Source organism: Pogoniulus pusillus, chromosome 24 (genome assembly GCF_015220805.1).
Source record: "Pogoniulus pusillus isolate bPogPus1 chromosome 24, bPogPus1.pri, whole genome shotgun sequence".
Lineage (NCBI taxonomy): Eukaryota > Metazoa > Chordata > Aves > Piciformes > Lybiidae > Pogoniulus > Pogoniulus pusillus.
In genome coordinates this window covers 4,409,526-4,427,773 of record NC_087287.1, presented here as the reverse complement: position 1 = coordinate 4,427,773, position 18,248 = coordinate 4,409,526, and the positions used below count along the sequence as shown (strand labels likewise).

General features: G+C 57.4%; 1 protein-coding gene across 1 annotated transcript in view; it reads right to left on the bottom strand.

Annotated features, from left to right (window-relative positions):
• Positions 1-1,359: 1,359 nt before the first annotated feature.
• CRACR2B (calcium release activated channel regulator 2B) overlaps positions 1,360-18,248 on the bottom strand; it is a 50,540-nt gene continuing 33,651 nt past the window's right edge. Inside the window, exons 10-18 of the mRNA XM_064163993.1 lie at positions 17,100-17,154; positions 12,016-12,095; positions 8,636-8,909; positions 7,782-7,923; positions 7,535-7,616; positions 7,149-7,263; positions 6,357-6,464; positions 4,676-4,752; positions 1,360-3,052 (exon numbers count right to left, since the gene is read on the bottom strand). Coding sequence (XP_064020063.1) covers positions 2,968-3,052; positions 4,676-4,752; positions 6,357-6,464; positions 7,149-7,263; positions 7,535-7,616; positions 7,782-7,923; positions 8,636-8,909; positions 12,016-12,095; positions 17,100-17,154 — 1,018 coding nt within the window. The 3' untranslated portion in view covers positions 1,360-2,967. The remainder of the gene's footprint in view (positions 3,053-4,675; positions 4,753-6,356; positions 6,465-7,148; positions 7,264-7,534; positions 7,617-7,781; positions 7,924-8,635; positions 8,910-12,015; positions 12,096-17,099; positions 17,155-18,248) is intronic.

Genomic DNA, 18,248 nt, shown 5'->3' with positions numbered 1-18,248 from the left:
AGCAGCTCTGGGAGCAGCAAAGGCTGAGAGCCCTGGGGCTGAGAGCCTGCAGAAGAGCAGCCCCAGAGCAGAGCTGAGCAGTGCTCAGCAACAGCTAAAGGAGCTGTGGGGGGCAAGAGCCTGGGGCCAGACTCTGCTCAGTGGTGCCCAGGGACAGCACAAGGGGCACTGGGCACAAAGTGGCACCCAGGAGGTTCCCTGTGAGCAGGAGGAGAAAGTAGTTTGGTGTGAGGCTGCTGGAGGCCTGGAGCAGGCTGCCCAGAGAGGTTGTGGAGTCTGCTTGTGTGGAGAGCTTCCAACCCCCCCTGGGCACTGTGCTGCTGGGCAAGCTGCTGTGGGTGCCCTGCTTTGGCAGGGGGCTGGGACTGGACTGGATGATCCCCAGAGGTCCCTTCCAACCCTCACCATGCTGGGGTTCTGTGACACCACTAGAATAAGTGTTTAGTTCCACAAACACAGGTGCCAGGTGAGAACATGCCCTCTCTGACAGCACTGCATTGCCCTTGCACACTGCAAAGCACCTCCCTTTTTTCCTCTTCTTGCCCTGCCTTCCCTACCCAGCTTGACTCTGGCTGCTTCAAAAAGGTGGAACAAAGAAACCTGGAGAGGAATCAGTGCTGTGCTGCCTCCAGAGCATGGGCTTCCTACTTCTAAACCTCCCCTTTGTGCCACCATGGGGACAGGCTTCCCAGCCCTTCTGAGCAGTGATAGGGGAAGGCCACGCTGCTGTCAGGGAGGGAAGACTCAGGAGACTCAGCCTCCTGTAGCTCCTGAGAGAGTCTGCCAGCACAGCCATGTGTAAGCCAGCTTCCCTTTATTGCCTCTCCTCTGCCTGCACACTCAGACAACGCTCCAAGGAGGCAAAACCCTAGGTGGTGGCTCCTGCTGGTGCTAATAAAGGTGCCAGAGAGCCTGGCCTCTGTGTGTGTGGCAGCTGTGTTTCAAACCTGTCTTCCCCGTGCCCTGGGAGGTGTTCCTTCAGTCCAGGTTGGCAGCCTGGCTGCTGCTTTATTCCTCCTGCAGCTCTTTCCCAGCTCCTGCTGTTGCTTGCAGCATTCCTGAGGTGCTTCCAGTGGCGATGCCTGCTCCCAGCAGCTCCTCTCCTGATTAACCTGCAGCTGCAGCGCGGTGCAGAGGAGTCACTGACAGCAACCCTCAGCTCGGGTGCTGGCTTGTGTTCAGCTGGTGGCAATGTCTCTGCTCCTCCAGGCCACACTGGCCAGAAAAGCCTCCTCAGTGTCCAGATTCCAGCTGCTTCCTGAAAACAGAGCAGATTTCCCTTCCCAAACGCAAGCAGGGCTGCAGGTGTGGAGCCTTAAGTACCACCAGCACCAGTGGCAGCACTGAGGTGGTACTCTTGGCTCCACACCAGTGGCACTGCCTCCTAAGCAGGACCTGCTCACCAGTTAGCCCTCCCCTAGCCTTCTGCTTCCCAGTCCCTGGCTCTGCTAAACCCAGCATGAGCCACGGCCAGCCAGCAGGAAGGGCTGAGCAGGAGCCAATTCTTGTAGTCAGGAATCCTGCCATTCCCAAGCAAAATTTCCTCTTTCCTCTCTGGAGTAAAGGGCACTGGGAGGAACCAGAGGAACTCTTTGTAGCACTGATGGGCTGTGACTCACAGCAGTTTTCCTGCATGGGATATTCCCATGGAATAAGCTGCCATTTGGAGTAACCTCCTCATCCCAGGAGAGGAGAGACACCCTGGGTAAATACAGCCCCTCCCTGTGCTGCAAGGCTGGGGGGGAGGGAAGCTGCTTCTGAGCTGCAGCATCACCTCTTGTGTGTCCAAGTTACATCCTGAGAGAGGCTGAAAGCAGACAGGGACCAGGCAGCTACCAAAACCAGCCCCACAAGGCTTCAGGAACAGCTGAGCTACAGAACAGAAAGCATCACCCCTCAGGGAAGCCCAGGAGCAGCAGCTGGGGCCAGCTTCTACCTCAGCCCACATCTCCCTTCAACCTGCTTTGCCTCAGGCCCCTTCCCAACAAGAAGGGGTTGTGCTCTCTCAGGCCCTTCAGCAGGACAGGGAGGTTACTGCACAGGGGCAGCACCAGAGCAAAAGCCTCCTCGGGTACAGCCTTGTGCTGGCAGACTGAGCACCGTGGTCAGGCGAGCAGGATGGGACCTCTCCTGACTGCAGCTTGCTCAGGTCCTCATTGGTGGAGAGCCTTCAGGAGGGGAGCAGAGAACAGGGGGAAACAGCAGCACTCAGCCTTCAAACAGGCTTTGTCTGGCCCCCAGTGCACAGAGCAAGGCAGAGCAGGTCCCAGGGCAGCTGCTCCGTGCTCTGTACACAGTGGGGCAAGAACAGTGCCAGGGGTGACAAAGGGGAAGAGGCCATGGGGATGAACTGTTTTGGCAGTTCATGCTATAGCCACCTACAGAATCAATGACTCTGCTGGCAAGTCCAGCCCAATTTTGCAGTGAATGTAGGGTCTGGGCCAGCTCTTAGAGGAACCAAAGGAGGTTTTGCCACTGACCACAGCTCTGCTGCTACAGAACCCAGAGGAGAAGCTGTTCTTTGAGAGGGATGGGGCACTGCCTACAGCCACCCCTAACATGATTTTCTGTAACTCTCTTACACTAAAATTCTATTTAATGCAGCTCCCACCTTGTCCTCTGCTCTCTCAGCTAGCCCAGGAAAGCAACAAGACTCTATCCAGCCAAAGGGAAGTGGCCTCTGCAGACAGGAGGTCCAGTTTGTGCTGTTAGCCAGACCAGCTGAATTCCCCTGAAGATGCAGAGGCCTCCAGAGAGCAGAGCTGCCAGACCGGAGAGGGCTGAGACATGGACTGGTGCAGACATTGTGATCTGATTGAATGCCTTGAAATTCCCAGGTGGGGAAGAGCTGCAGCTTCCTCAAGCCTCTGCAGAGCTGATGCCACCAGATTCAGCTTGTTTGAAGGGAGCCTCAGTGTCATGAACCAGTGCTGGCACCTGTGTCTCTTACTGACACCTCCAAGGGCCTTATGTGCAGCAGCCTTTGCTCTTGCTGACATCTTCCAGCTGCAGGGCACTCTTCCTCTGCCTGTCTTCTTGTGCTGTCAGCAACCTGCAACAAGCAGCACACACTGAGGACACAACCTGGTTGCTGAGAGCTTCCTGCCAAGGCTCTGCACATCCACCAGGGACACCAATGGTTGTAAAAGTGCCTGGCCCGAAGATTGAGCTCTTCTGGATGAGGATAAGCCACAAAGAGCAAATGAGCATGGGATAGAAACTGGACACACAAGAGAGGGGACAGCATGGCTTAGTTAGAGCAGCAGAGCAGCTTTGAGTGCTTTGGGCCTTATTCCCAGGCTGCCAGAGGGATGGCAGAACCCTGGGCTGTTTGGGCAGCACCATGCTGTGGGAGACAGGATTTACCTGGCTGGCAAGTCAACCATCCCAGTTAATAAGCAGGGTAAGTCCTGCTGGGAATTGAACAGAGAAATGGAGAGATTCAGACTGGATGTTAGGAAGAAGTTCTTCAGCAGGAGGGTGGTGAGAGCCTGGAATGGGTTGCCCAGGGAGGTTGTGGATGCTTCATCCCTGGAGGTGTTTAAGGGCAGACTAGATGAGGCTGTGGACAGCCTGATCTAGGGTGAGGTGTCCCTGCCCAGGGCAGGGGGGTTGGAACTGGCTGATCCTTGTGGTCCCTTCCCACCCTAACTGGTTCTATGACTCTCTGATTCTATGTCTCTGTGATTCTATGATTCTGTGATCCTATGGTGCAGGGATGAAAGTAACCAAAAGGATCTTCTCTTTCTTGCAAGGTTTCCAAGCCTGCTTCTCCAACTCCTTGTTTGAAAACCTACAAAGCTTAAGGCAAACTTCTTGCAGCTTTCCCAAGTGTCTTTAGCTCCCTGTAAAATTCTTGCCACCAGGGGCTGAGACAGCAGAGGAAAAACCTCTGGCATGCAGACATCAAAGTGTCAACTTCAGGTCTGGGTGGGGAGAGCAGAGAAAAGTCCTTGGGATGGTGAAATAATCAAATTCAACTCCAAGCTGCCAGCTCTGCCAGATGAAGTTTGGCAGGTGGTTAATGCCCACCCTGCACTTGGTGCTCTCCAGGCACAGCAGATGAGGAGCTTGAGGCAGGGGAGAAGCACATTGCTGTGGGTCTCTTTCAGTGCCACGAGGGAAGGTCAGGCTGTGACAGTCCCTTCCCTGCTCCCCAGAGGAGCTGTCATGGGGTTAGAGAGGGGACAGAATAATTTTACTCCCCATAAGCAGTAAAATTGAATGGGAAAGAAATCCAATATGAGATTGGAAAAGACAGAGACAGACATTCCAGAGCATGCACAACCTCCTTAACCCTTCCCTCAGCCAGACTGATCTGCAACCCCCAATGCTCCTCCTCTTCTTCCCCCAGCACCTCTGCTGCCCATAGGCCTGAACAAGCCTCTGCAGCCATAACCAGGCTCACTCCCTGCATGCTTACCAGACAAGTAGCTCCTGCCTGAGACAGCAGGCAGGAGGGAGAGGAAAGGAGGAGTTGTCCTTGCTGCCAGCTTATTGGGAGATAGCAGAGGTCTGGGATTGAATATGACACTTCCCTGAGTCCACCTCCTGGACATCCTCTAGCCTCTAGAGGACTTGTTTTACCTCTGTGACTCCTGAACCTCCAACAGGAGCCCACGGCAGTAACCCCCAGCTAAGAAGCATGCCTCGGGGGCAGGTGGTGCTCACTGACCTGGCCATGTGCAGCATGGGCTCCAGGATGTTGTAGCCAGTCAGGGCACTGCACTCGTAGAACTCAGCCTGGTATTCCTGCCAGAGAGCACAGTCAGCACCCACGTTGGCTGCCAGCTCTCCCCCACACCCTAGTCACCCACAGCCCTTGCAGATGGCCCACCCTTGCCACCAAGAACTCTGCCAGGGGCACTTAGGGCTGAGAGAGTAGCTGTTATCACCCTGCTGGAGCACAGACCCTGCTTATCTACTCTGGAGAAGGAGATGGGTGCCCAGCCAGTGTCCAAATGGGAACACTGGGAAGTTATTTGGGAAGAGAAACCACTCTGGAGGGGAGAAGGCTCTGGTGAGACCTTATAAGTACACTTCAGTACCTGCAGGGGAGCTGCAGGCAGGCTGGGGAGGGACTGCTCAGAAGGGGCTGTGGGCACAGGCTGAGGGCAATGGTTTGGAAGTGGAGCAGGGCAGAGTTAGGTTGGAGCTGAGGAGGAAGCTGTGCAGAGTGAGGGTGGGCAGAGGCTGGCCCAGGCTGCCCAGGGCTGTGCTTGAGGCCCCATCCCTGGAGCCATTGGAGCTGAGCCTTGCTGTGTGCGTGTGCAGCCTGCTCTGGCTGGAGGTGTCCCTGCTGCCTGCACGGGGTTGGGCAGGATGCCCTTGGAGGGTCCCTTCCAACCCAGTGCCTTCTGTGAATCTACCCAGAGTTCTTGGATCTCTCATCTCTGTCTTGTGGGGTCCAGAAGGCAGGGAAAAGCCATGAGCCTCTGCCTCCCCCCAGCCAGTGGGCATGTGGACACAGGGCTGAGGAAGGCAGCAGAATGACTTTAAGAGCATGAAGGGCATGTTGGGGAGCCCTCCAACAGCCCTGAATGCTCCCCTGCAAGCCTGAGCAGCACTGTAAGGAGACATCAAGCTTCAAGAGGCACATGAGTATACCTCAGGAGGCACTGTCTGCCCCTTGCTGGTCACCACCTCATCCTCCCTGCTGGCATAGTGACCTCAGGGCATTTTCACCGTGTGGGGAAGGGCAGAGAGAATTTCCCATCACAGAACATCAGGGGTTGGAAGGGACTGCTGGAGATCAGTCCAACCTCCTGCCAGGGCAGGAGCACCTAGAGTAGGTCACCCAGGAACACATCCAAATGGGTTTTGAGAGTCTCCAGAGCAGGAGACTCCACAACCTCTCTGGGCAGCCTGCTCCAGGCCTTCAGCAGCCTCACACCAAACAAGTTTCTCCTCATGCTGAGGTGGAACCTCCTGGGTTGCAGTTTGTGTCCATTGCCTCTTGTCCTGTCACAGGCCAGCACTGAGCAGAGCCTGGCCCCTGCTGCTCGACACCCACCCCTCAGATATCTATAGATGTGATTAAGGGCAGCCCTCAGGCTGCTCTGCTCCAAGCAGCCCCAGCTCCCTCAGCCTGGCCTCACAGGTGATGGTCACTGCCTGCAGCACCGTGGGGCCTCTGGGATGGACTCTTTCAGGCAGTTCCCTGAAGTCCTTCTGGAACTGAGGGGCCCAAAACTGGACACAATACTCCAGATGTATTCCTATCCAGGCAGAGCAGAGAGGCAGGAGAACCATACTGAGAAATGGCTCCCAGAAGGGCTCCCTGCCATCCAGGCTGCCCTGCCCACAGGTGGAGGGAGGCTGCAGAGCAGGTTGAGCAGCAGAGCACAGACTCACACCTTTGCCAGTCGTTCCCCCTCCACTTTGGGCACGCTCCTGGTCTCCCTCTGAGCAGCATCCATTTTATTTCCAAGCAGGAAGACCACAGCTCCATCCTCAATACCTTCCTGCAACAGGAACAAGAGCAAAGCACCTGAGAGACTGACCAGAGCCTGGCCCCTTGGGCTTGTACCCCTTGGTCAAGTACCCTGCAGGTACTTGTAAGCACTGATCAGATCCCCTCTTAGCCTGCTCCTCTCCAGACTAACCAGACCCAGGTCACAGAATCATAGAATCATAAAATCACAGAATCACAGAATCATACTCACAGAACCATAGACTCATAGAATCATAAAATCACAGAATCAGAGAATCAGTCAGGCTTGGAAGGGACCACAAAGATCATCCAGCTCCAACCCCCCTGCCATGGGCAGGGACACTTCACACTAGGATCAGGCTGGCCAGAGCCTCATCCAGCCTGGCCTTGCCCAGGGATGAGGCTTCCACCATCTCCCTGGGCAAGCCCTTTCAGGCTCTCACCACCCTCCTGCTGAAGAACTTCCAACCTCCAGTCTGAATCTCCCCATTTCCAGCTTTGCTCCATTCCCCCCAGTCCTATCAGTGCCTGACAGCCTAAAAAGTCCCTCCCCAGCTTTCCTGTAGCTCCCTTCAGATAGTGAAAGGTCACAACAAGATCCCTGCGCCTGGAGATGCTCCTGGGGCATGACAGCAGCTCTCTCGTGGGCTGCTGGGGCTGTTCCTGAGCGAGGCAGCAGCGGCAGCAGCAGTGTGAGAGGGGTCCCCATTCCCACCTGCAGGCTGCTCATCCAGGCCCGCACGGCGCTGAAGGAGCCCCGGGCGGTGCTGTCGTACATCACCAGCACCCCGTCCGCCTTCCGCAGGTACTGCCTGGAGATGCTGCGGAACCTGCGCCAAAGGAAAGCCAGAGCCACTCAGAGCCACGCCTGGGTGCTGGCAGGCAGCCTCTGGAGCCTGAGGAGGGCAGAGTCAGCCTGGGGATGACCTAAACCTCCCCTGGTGCAACCTGAGACCATTTCCTCTTGTCCTATGGCTTGTTCCTTGGGAGAAGAGACCAACCCCTACCCAGCTCCAACCCAGAGCCTGAAGCCAGGTGCCTGTGCTCTTTCCTTTCCTCCCATTCCCCTGGCTATAGGCCACCCCGGTGGGAAAAACTGACCTTTCTTGTCCAGCTGTATCCCACAGCTGTAAGGCAACCTGGGTGTTATCCACCATCAGACTCTTCACCTGGTAATCGATACCTGCCAGGAGGGCAAGAGACAGAGGCTGGCCAAGGGCGATGCTGGGCATGGCAGGATTGAGTCCAAGTGCAGAGAGGGACCTTCCTCACCCCCAGGTGGGGAAAGCCAAGTGTCCAGGTTGGCTTTGCCACCCTCCTGAGCAGCCTCAGGACCTCCCATGCTTACCAACAGTTGCATTGAGCTGGGCCAAGAAGGTGCCGTGGCAGAAGCGGTGGATGAAGGAACTCTTCCCCACGCCGGAGCTCCCCACAAACACCACCTTGAAGATGCGGTCTGGGGAGCAGCTGCCTGGCTCCAGTGCCTGCAGCTGCAACGGGACAAAGGGATGCAGGCTGTGCTCTGATGGAGGAAGCAGACCCTTGGCACCACAAACCCATGGAGCTGGAAGCAGATGGGAAGAGAGGCAGCAGCCCTCAAGCCCCTTGGAGCAGGTGTCTGAGGAAGAACCCCGAGTAAGGAGGTTCCATTTCAGGCTTCTCTCTTCTACCCTGGTGAGGCCACACATGGGCCCAGTTTTGGACTCCCCAGTTCAAGAGGACAGGGAACTGCTGCAGAGAGCCCAGGGCAGGCTGCAAAGCTGCTGAGGAGCCTGGAGCAGCTCTGTGAGCAGCAAAGGCTGAGAGCCCTGGGGCTGAGAGCCTGCAGAAGAGCAGCCCCAGAGCAGAGCTGAGCAATGCTCAGCAACAGCTAAAGGAGCTGTGGGGGGCAAGAGCCTGGGGCCAGACTCTGCTCAGTGGTGCCCAGGGACAGCACAAGGGGCACTGGGCACAAAGTGGCACCCAGGAGGTTCCCTGTGAGCAGGAGGAGAGAGCAGTTTGGTGTGAGGGTGCTGGAGGCCTGGAGCAGGCTGCCCAGAGAGGTTGTGGAGTCTGCTTGTGTGGAGAGCTTCCAACCCCCCCTGGGCACTGTGCTGCTGGGCAAGCTGCTGTGGGTGCCCTGATTTGGCAGGGGGCTGGGCTGGATGATCTCCAGAGTCCCTTCTAATCCCCTCCATGCTGGGACTCTGGGATCAGACTCACTCTCGTTTCGGTGCCCACAGGCTGTCCTCTGGGAGGCAGTGGAGCATCATCTAATCCATCTGCACTTCTACAGTCAGCATCCCCCTTTGGAGCCATCTTCAGCCACTCAGCCTCTGCTGCCTTGTCCCTGCTCTTCTCGTGGAAGTCTGTGCTGCCTTCTCCTGCCTCCAGCCACGTCCTGCTGCCTGGGAGGTACCTACAGCTCTTCCTGTTGGGCTCTTCTGCTGCCACATCTCCCGACGAGGTGGAGGGACGGTCTGCAGAGGGCATCTGTCTGTATCCAAGCCCATGGGCACCACATAAAGGGTGGGAGAGGAGATGGAGAGGGCAAGAAGAGGAGGCAAATTCCCCAGACAAGGATCCAATTAGTGCACCTGCAGCCTCTGCAGGATGTTTGCTTCACACAGGCACTCCCCATGCTCCCTGTCACGGAGGCATCAGCTGCCCTCAGCTCCCCTGTGCTCTCATGTGCCAACATTCCATTCCTAGTAACAAAAATTCCCACTGTCTGGACTTTTCAAGCCTTCTTTGCCTCCCACTCATCCCCACTCCAGAGCACACAAAGGCAGCAGCACGGCAAACGTCTCTCCAACAAAGCCCAGCAGCACCTCCACCCCCACCCACAGTTGTGTGTCAAGCACAGCACCAAAAAGAAGTAACCAAGGCTTGGGGGGTGAGTGACAAAGTGGCCAGCTGCAGGCAGCAGGGTGAGGGCTGGCTGCTCATCCCTGGAGCCCTGCCACTGTCCCCTGCTGAGGGCACCCAGCTGTGCTCAGCAGTGCGGCCCAGCACTTCCAGGCACCCCTGTGGCACAGCCTTACCCAGCTCACAACTCTGCCACGGGTTCAACGTGCCCACACCAGGTCACTTGGCATGCTGGTGGCTCTGCTCCGGACCTGCAAGGTGTTCACTTCCCAGAGCTTCCACCCAGACACATTCTGCTTGGCATGGCAAGAAGTGCCCAAGCTGGGTTGCAGTGTCTGTGCCCACATGAGAGCAGGCTGCTGGCCTCTGTTCACTGGGGTGGAGCTGCCATGGCAAGTGAAGGAACCAGCTGAAGAACAGCTAGAATGGACCAGCTGAAACCACTGCTGAGGGGGCAGGCAGCATCCTTGCTCTGCCTTGCCCTTCCATGGCTGAAGCACTGGGTGAAGGCAGTGAGAAGGCTTAGAACTCCCCAGTGCCAGGTGAGAGAAACAGAGGACATGGCCTGAATTTGTGCCAAGGGAGGGTTAGGCTGGAGAGGAGGAAAATTTCCCGTCCTGCAAGTGGTCAGGGCTTGGCACAGGCTGCCCAGGGAGGTGGTGGAGTCCCCACGCCTGGAGGTGTCCCAGCAAGGTGTGGCCATGGCACCTGGGGCCATGGGTTGGTGCCCATGGTGGGGCTGGGCTGGTGGTTGGACTGGATGATCCCAGAGGGCTTTTCCAACCCCAACAGTTCTCTGATTCTCGAAGTCAGGGGAAGGGCTTTACCCACCACAGGCATCTCCACTGCCTTCACTGCCCCACAGACCGCAGCTGGAAGCACAGCAGAGACCAGAGGCTCACTGCACTCTCTCCTGTCCCACCTCTGCAAGCTGTGCAGGCAGCCAGGCAAGGACTCTCCTCTCACTGCTCCTGTGGGGACAGCTGCTGCCAGGCTGACACCTTTCTGTGCAAGGAAGCTCACATTCCTGGTGATCTTCCCTCTGTGTGTCCTAAAAGCCAGCCCAGAGCCTGGCCAGCTGGAACCTCTGAAAACAGAGACATCCTTCTGGGCGCTGGGGCAGGGCTCCAGCAGTGAGAGGCTGAGACTCAGAAGCCTCTTTGGGCAGAGAAAAAGGACTGAGGCCAAAGCTTTCTGAACAGTGACTCCAGAGCTAAGTGGTTCCAGTCCTGTTTCTCCAGCAGTGTGGTGGGAGAGCACTGGGGCAGAGGCAGGGCCAACAAATACTTCTGCCCTTCACACACCACCCTCACTGCCAGGCTTCTCCTCCTGGGGAGCCTTTCCTCTGGGTTGATGCCAGCCAGGATCTGTGCAAGAGACTAGATGGAGAAGAGGGTGGGAGAGCTTGGATGTCTGAGCCCATGGATGAAAAGTCTGCCAGGCACACAGGCAGGAATCATCTATGCAAGCAGCCTCCCAGCTGGGCTCAAGCAGCAGCTCTGCTCCACAGGGCACCTGCTTCCCACCAGAGCTGCTCCACAGGGCACCTGCTTCCCACCAGAGCTGTTCCACAGGGCTCCTGCTTCCCACCAGAGCTGTTCCACAGGGCTCCTGCTTTTCCATCAGTCCCTCAGCAAAGAAGCCTGAAGTTTAAATCTAAAATGCCACTACCACAACTGCAGCTCTTGAGGGTGAGTTGAAGGAACTGGAAGAAACTGTGAGCCTTGACTTGTCTCTGGTTGGCACCACCAAGAGGAACAACTGGAGCAGGCTGCCCAGAGAGGTTGTGGAGACTCCTTCCCTGGAGACAGTCCTAACCCAACTGGATGTGTTCTTGTGTGACCTACTCTAGGTGATCCTGCTCAGGGAGGGGAGTTGGATTGGATGAGCTTTCAAAGTGCCTTCCAACCCCTAATGTTCTGTGATTCTGTGAACTGGGAGGCAGAGGAATCTTCTGCAGAGACCTGGTGGGAAGCAAGGAGTGTGTTTGGGGCCAGCAGCTGCAGGGCTAATCCAACTCCAAGGCAGCCCAGCACTGGGCTGGGCTCCTCTGCCTCTCAGAGTGCCCCCTGGGGGCATGCTTCATGGCACCAGAGCTCGGGCAAGCAGGTGTTGGAGGGTATGGCAGCCACTGTGTGGTCTGCATGGAGCATAAAGAAAACAGCCCTTGGCCACCCAGACCTGTCCAGCTGCCCTGGCAGCAGAGTGGTGTGCCAGGTGAACACCTCATAGGTGCTGGAGGAGATGGGTGGGAGGAACCCACTTGGAGCTGGGCCCTTTCCTTGGGGCTTTCAGCTGCCAGAGAGAGCCTTGTGCAACTCCTGGCCTCTCCCATGGCCCAGGGTTACAGGCTGTGGCATGAGGTGCCAGGGGATTTCTGCCCAAGGAGAACTGGCACACCTGGGAGAGGATGCAGTCCCTTCTGTGGAGCCACCTGGAGAGCTCAGTGGCCACCACCCCACCAACACTCAGAGCTCCTCATGGCCTTCAGCTTTGCTCCCTCACTGCTGCACTCAGAAAGAGCCCAGAGGTGGGGGGCACCCCACTGAGGAATCAGCTAACAGCATCCTCAGCAGCAGGCTGAGCCCACACCACCTGTGCCAAGGGGCAGGTCGAGCCACAGTCGAGCTCCCCGGACCGGCCAGCACCAAGGTGAGCCCCAGAGGAGGGAGCCAGCCTGGAGTGCCAGGGTGCTGCAGCAGGCACAGACACAAGACAACACAGAGCCAGCTAACCGTTGGGCTGCCTTGTCCTCCAGCAGGGCACTGCCTGGCACTGACCCCTTCTTCAGCAGGGGCTTTGTGCTCTGAGGCACCTGCAAGTCGAAAAGAGAAGGGATGAAGAAGGTGGTTAGGACCCAGGGAGCTGACCTGCCCCAGTCTATCCTCTTGCCACCTCTGCAGATGCTTCAGAGAGACCAGGCCAGAGCCCTGGCACCACGCTGCAGCAGTGCCCTGTCAGAAGGCTTGGACAGGGGGCACCACAAGGCCTACCCAGTGGTCCAGTTCAGCTTTACCCAGTTCAGCAGGAAGGTGCCACTGGCACTGGTTTGCCCTTTGCAACAAATCCCACCCAAAAGGGTGGTGCTGCCCCAAGCAGAGCTCTGCCCCTGGGCAGCCACAGCTTTTATTTCTGTGCCCTGCTCTCAGGGCTGAGCCTCTCCTTCCCCACCAGCCTCTTCATCATGCTGAGGTTGTGTGGGACAAACCAGTTGACCCCTCCTGCCAGGACATTCCTCCTCCTCCTCATCTCCACAGGGACTCACCCAGAGCTGCAGAGAGCAGGAGACAGCTCTGCCAAGAGCGGTGGAAGTTCTCTGCCTGCATGAACTTCCCTCTCCATCCTACCCCTGCTTCCCTCAGAGCAGGCTCCTGGTGCACCCAGAGCTCCTCAGAGATACAGCAAGAAACAACTCTCACAGCCCTGCCCCTCCACACAGCTCCAGCAGAGCCAAAAAGTCACCAACGTCCCCCAGATCACAGAAACACACAGTGGGGTTGGGGTGGGAGGGACCTCAAAGCTCAGCCAGTTCCAACCCCCCTGCCATGGGCAGGGACACCTCCCACCAGCACAGCTTGCTCAAGGCCTCATCCAGCCTGGCCTTGAACACCTCCAGGGAGGTTGTGGAGCACAGAAGCACAGAATGGGATCATAGATCACATTCTGTGTTTCTGTGCTCCACAACTTCCCTGGGCAGCCTGTGCCAGTGTCTCACCACCCTCAACCTGTGCCAGTGTCTCCTCACCCTCACTGCCAACAATTTTTTTCTCTTCTCTGCTCTCACTCTGCTCTCTCCCAGCTCAAAGCCATTGTCCCTCATCCTGGCACTCCAAGTCCTTGTCAAAAGTCCCTCCCCAGCACCTCCTTCATAGAACCAAGCAGGTTGGAAGAGAGCTCCAAGCTCAGCCAGCCCAACCTAGCACCCAGCCCTGCCCAACCAACCACACCATGGCACTAAGTGCCCCAGCCAGGCTTGGCTTCAACACCTCCAGCCACAGCCACTCCACCACCTCCCTGGGCAGCCCATTCCAATGCCAATCACTCTCACTGCCAACAACTTCCTAACAACATCCAGCCTGAGCCTGCCCTGGCACAGCTTCAGGCTGTGTCCCCTTCTTCTGCTGCTGGCTGCCTGGCAGCAGAGCCCAACCCCACCTGGCTACAGCCTCCCTGCAGGCAGCTGCAGGAAGCAATGAGCTCTGCCCTGAGCCTCCTCTGCTGCAGGCTGCACACCCCCAGCTCCCTCAGCCTCTCCTCACAGGGCTGTGCTCCAGGCCCCTCCCCAGCCTTGCTGCCCTTCTCTCAACACCTTCCAGCATCTCAACATCTCTCTTGAATTCAGGAGCCCAGAACTGGACACAGCACTCAAGGGGTGGCCTGACCAGGGATGTGTGTGGCAGAGAGGACTGAGCTGGCAGCTCCTCTATGCCTAGCTCCTATCTAGACAGTGTGGCAAGGTGCCCATGCCCTCAGCACTGGGGGAAAGAGACTTACAGACTTCTGATGTGTCCTCACAAGTGATTCCTGAGGGGAAAGGTGGGGAATGAAGAGCTTGCAGCCTGCCAGATGTGCCTCTGTCAGCAGCTTTGGGCTGATCAAATATCTGCAGGCAGCTCAGGACAGGTCTGCCCTTGTGTTGCCCCACACCCCGTGGGAGGACTACCAAGGGGAGTTATTGAGTAAGCCCTGGTGTCTGAAAGGTAGAAGAATGAAGATCAAAAGATCCAAAGCAGTATGGCCAGAGATGGAGAGAGAGGATCCTGCCCCCCTGCTCTGCTCTGGGGACACCTCACCAGCAGTGCTGTGTCCAGCTGTGGGACTCACACATAAGAAGCACATGAACCTAGGGGGGAGGGACAGGAGGAGGCCACGACGGTGATCAGAGGGCTGTAAAACTTCTGCTGTGGGGCCAGGCTGGGAGAGGTTGGGCTGTGCAGCCTGCAGAAGAGAAGGCTGCAGGCAGAGCTCAGAGCTGCATTTCAGTATCTCAAGGAGGCTACAGGCAGGCTGAGGAGGGATTGCTCAGAAGGGGCTGTGAGGATAGGCTGAGGGCAGTGGTTTGGAAGTGGAGCAGGGCAGAGTTAGGTTGGAGCTGAGGAGGAAGCTGTGCAGAGTGAGGGTGGGCAGAGGCTGGCCCAGGCTGCCCAGGGCTGTGCTTGAGGCCCCATCCCTGGAGCCATTGGAGCTGAGCCTTGCTGTGTGCCTGTGCAGCCTGCTCTGGCTGGAGGGGTCCCTGTTGCCTGCAGAGGGTTGGGGGGTTCCTTGGTCCTTGGAGGGTCCCTTCCCAGGTGATGCAATCTGTGAGTCTGTGAACATGCAGAAAACAAAGAGGCTGCTTTCTTGGCCAGAACTCTCAGGACACCTTTAGAGTGACACAGTCCAATACAAGGAGAACCTTTTGACTCCACAGAGCCTCACCCAACTAGGAACCTCAACCAAAAAAAACCCACCAAACCCCCAAACCATTATTCCATCTAAGACTGGTGCTCAGGAGAGGCTCCAGCCACAGCAACAACCACTGAGAGGCTCACAACTGTGGAACACTTCCAAGGCAAAAGACCTCCAAGCATCCAAGTGACCTCCTTAGGTCAACACCAGTACTAGGCTGTGATTCAGTCAGCCAGAGGTTGTCTGAGGAGGATGGAGGAGGAAGATTTCAAGGTTTGAGCAGGTTCACTCAAGGGCCCTCTCTACACACACAGACACAAGGACATTGTGTCCCAGCCTGCTGGAGCTGAGGCACAACCCCCAGAGGGGCTGCCAAGCAACCTGCAACTGGAGCTGGAAAGGACACAGCCCACACCTGGGCACGAAAGGAGGAACAAAGTGGGGGGTCGTGCTGTTGGTTCTGCCATGCTTTATTGGCCTGCCAGCCCTGTGTGACATCTGGCTTCTCAGCAGGGTGGCAACGGGACAGACATGACACCAGAGGTGTCCGACACACGATGGCGAGGGCTGCACTGCAGCAGCACCCGGAGAGGCACTGCGGGTGGGCAGGGGTCTGCCCTGGCAGGGGCACAGGAGGAGCTCTGCTTGGTCAGTCCAGCACCAACTCATGGCCAGTGAGAAGCATTTTGAGTGGGCAGGGGTCTGCTCTGTCAAGGTATGCCTCTCTGGGAGAAGAACCCCAGCCTCTCTGGGAGAAGAACCCCAGCCTCTCTGGGAGAAGATCTCCAGCCTCTCTGGGAGAAGAACCCCAGCCTCTCTGGGAGAAGAACCCCAGCCTCTCTGGGAGAAGATCCCCAGCCTCTCTGGGAGAAGAACCCCAGCCTCTCTGGGAGAAGAACCCCAGCCTCTCTGGGAGAAAATCTCCAGCCTCTCTGGGAGAAGATCTCCAGCCTCTCTGGGAGAAGAACCCCAGCCTCTCTGGGAGAAAATCTCCAGCCTCTCTGGGAGAAGATCTCCAGCCTCTCTGGGAGAAGGACCCCAGCCTCTCTGGGAGAAGATCCCCAGCCTCTCTGGGAGAAGAACCCCAGCCTCTCTGGGAGAAGATCTCCAGCCTCTCTGGGAGAAGATCTCCAGCCTCTCTGGGAGAAGAACCCCAGCCTCTCTGGGAGAAGATCCCCAGCCTCTCTGGGAGAAGATCTCCAGCCTCTCTGGGAGAAGAACCCCAGCCTCTCTGGGAGAAGATCCCCAGCCTCTCTGGGAGAAGAACCCCAGCCTCTCTGGGAGAAGAACCCCAGCCTCTCTGGGAGAAGGACCCCAGCCTCTCTGGGAGAAGATCTCCAGCCTCTCTGGGAGAAGAACCCCAGCCTCTCTGGGAGAAAATCCCCAGCCTCTCTGGGAGAAGATCCCCAGCCTCTCTGGGAGAAAATCTCCAGCCTCTCTGGGAGAAGAACCCCAGCCTCTTTGGGAGAAGATCTCCAGCCTCTCTGGGAGAAGACCCCCAGCCTCTCTGGGAGAAGAACCCCAGCCTCTCTGGGAGAAGAACCCCAGCCTCCCTGGAAGAAGATCCCCAACCTCTCTGGGAGAAGGACCCCAGCCTCTCCTCAGCAGGACATCTCATCCTCCATCTCTGGGTATGATCTCTGTGCTTCGTCTCACACCACACACAAAATCCCCTGCACCCACCTGTCCTCACTGCAAGGCAGCCACTGCCAGTGGGGCATGGTGGCAGGGCAGGCAGGGACACAGGATAGCAGGGATGGGTCTAAGCAAACCACAGAGGAGCCTTGCCAAGGAATTTTGGGAACACAAAGACTTTTTCATGGAAAAATAATAAGACTGAAAACTCTTCCCCATCTCTGTTCTTGTCGTGGAGTCTGGGAAAGGCCTGAGCTGGAGCTGGCTGCTCCAGGTGTCAGGGGAGCCCTGCTTTTTCCTAGCCCTCTGATACTGCTGCACTTCCACCTGGGAACAAGGAACTGCCCCAGAGCAACATCTGAGAACATCTGCTACAAACTTAAGGGCTCAGAGAAACTCCAAAGCCTTCCTCTGCCCCGAGTCAGCCGGTAGCACTTCTGGGAATCCATCTTCTTCACCACCACCCAGCTCCAGGGATGCATCCAGCTTCACTCCCCTCCTTGCACATCCCAAGTCCCCGTTGCCACAGCACCCACTACAGCCCTGCAACGGAGCTGGGGGACAGTCCCAAGCCACCACGGGTTAAACTCAGGAAGCTGGCAACAGCGACCAGCAGAACTCATCTCCAGCGCAGGCAGAGAGGGGCTGCAGAGTCTGTCTGTATAAGCACCACAGCAGGCCTCCTGAGCTCAGGTCATTGTCCCCCGTGGGAGTGAAGGGCCCCAGAGTGGTGACAGCAACAGCAGCAGGTGAGAGGAGGGTGGCTGGGCATGAGGATTTTCCTCCTCAGACTAACCAGCTTCTTGGCTTCAGCGGCGTCTCGCTCGTCACGCAGCTTCCTGTTCAGCTCTCTGCTCCCAGGAACACACAGGAGAGACACAAGGGAAGCACTCATCAGAAGGCCACTCAAGACCCAACACTGGGAAGCCAGGACAGGAAAAGAGCTTGGGACACAGCTAAAGATGTTTATTGCCAGCCACGTTGAGATTGGCAAGTGTCTGAGCCCAGGTGATGGGCACCAGATGGGTCATGCAGTCATAGAATGGATTAGGGTGGAAGGGATCTTAAAGCTCATCCAGTGCCAACTCCCCTGCCATGGGCAGGGACACCTCCCACCAGCACAGCTTGCTCAAGACCTCATCCAGCCTGGTCTGGGACACCTCCAGGGAAGCTGTGGAGCACAGAAGCACAGAATGTGATCTCTGACCACATTCTGTGCTTCTGTGCTCCACAACCTCCATGGGCAGCCTGTGCCAGTGTCTCCCCACCCTCACTGCCAACAATTTCTTCCTTAGCTCCACTCTCACTCTCCCAGAAATTGTCCCTCATCCTGGCACTCCCAGCCCTTCTCCAAAGTCCCTCCCCAGCTCTCCTGGAGTCCCTTCAGCTACTGGAAGGCTGCTCTGAGCTCTGCCTGCAGCCTTCTCTTCTCCAGGCTGCACAGCCCAAACTCTCCCAGCCTGTCCACACAGCAGAGGCTCTGCAGCCTCTGATCATCTCTGTGGCCTCCTCTGGAGCCTCTTCAGCAGCTCCAGGTGCTGCTTGTGCTGGGTTCCCAGAGCTGGAGGCAGTGCTGCAGGTGAGGTGTGAGCAGAGGGGCAGAATCCCCTCCCTGTGCTGCTGCTCTCCCTGCTCTGCCTGCAGCCAGCACACAGCTGGCTCTGGGCTGCCAGCCACCAGTGCTGGCTGCTGGGCACTCTGGCACCAACTGACACCCCCAAGGCCTTCTCCTGCAGGCTGCTCTCAGCCACTCCTCCCCCAGCCTGGATCTGTGCTGGGGATTGCCCTGCCCCAGCTGCAGGACCTTGCACTTGGCCTTGTTGAGCTTCATGAGGTGCCTTAGCCGACAGGAAAGATCAAGTTCCTGAGATGCTGCAGGCCCAGATCCTGTGCTCTGCCTGAGCTGTACAGACTGCACAGCTCTCTCTGGACATGGGGAAGCCAA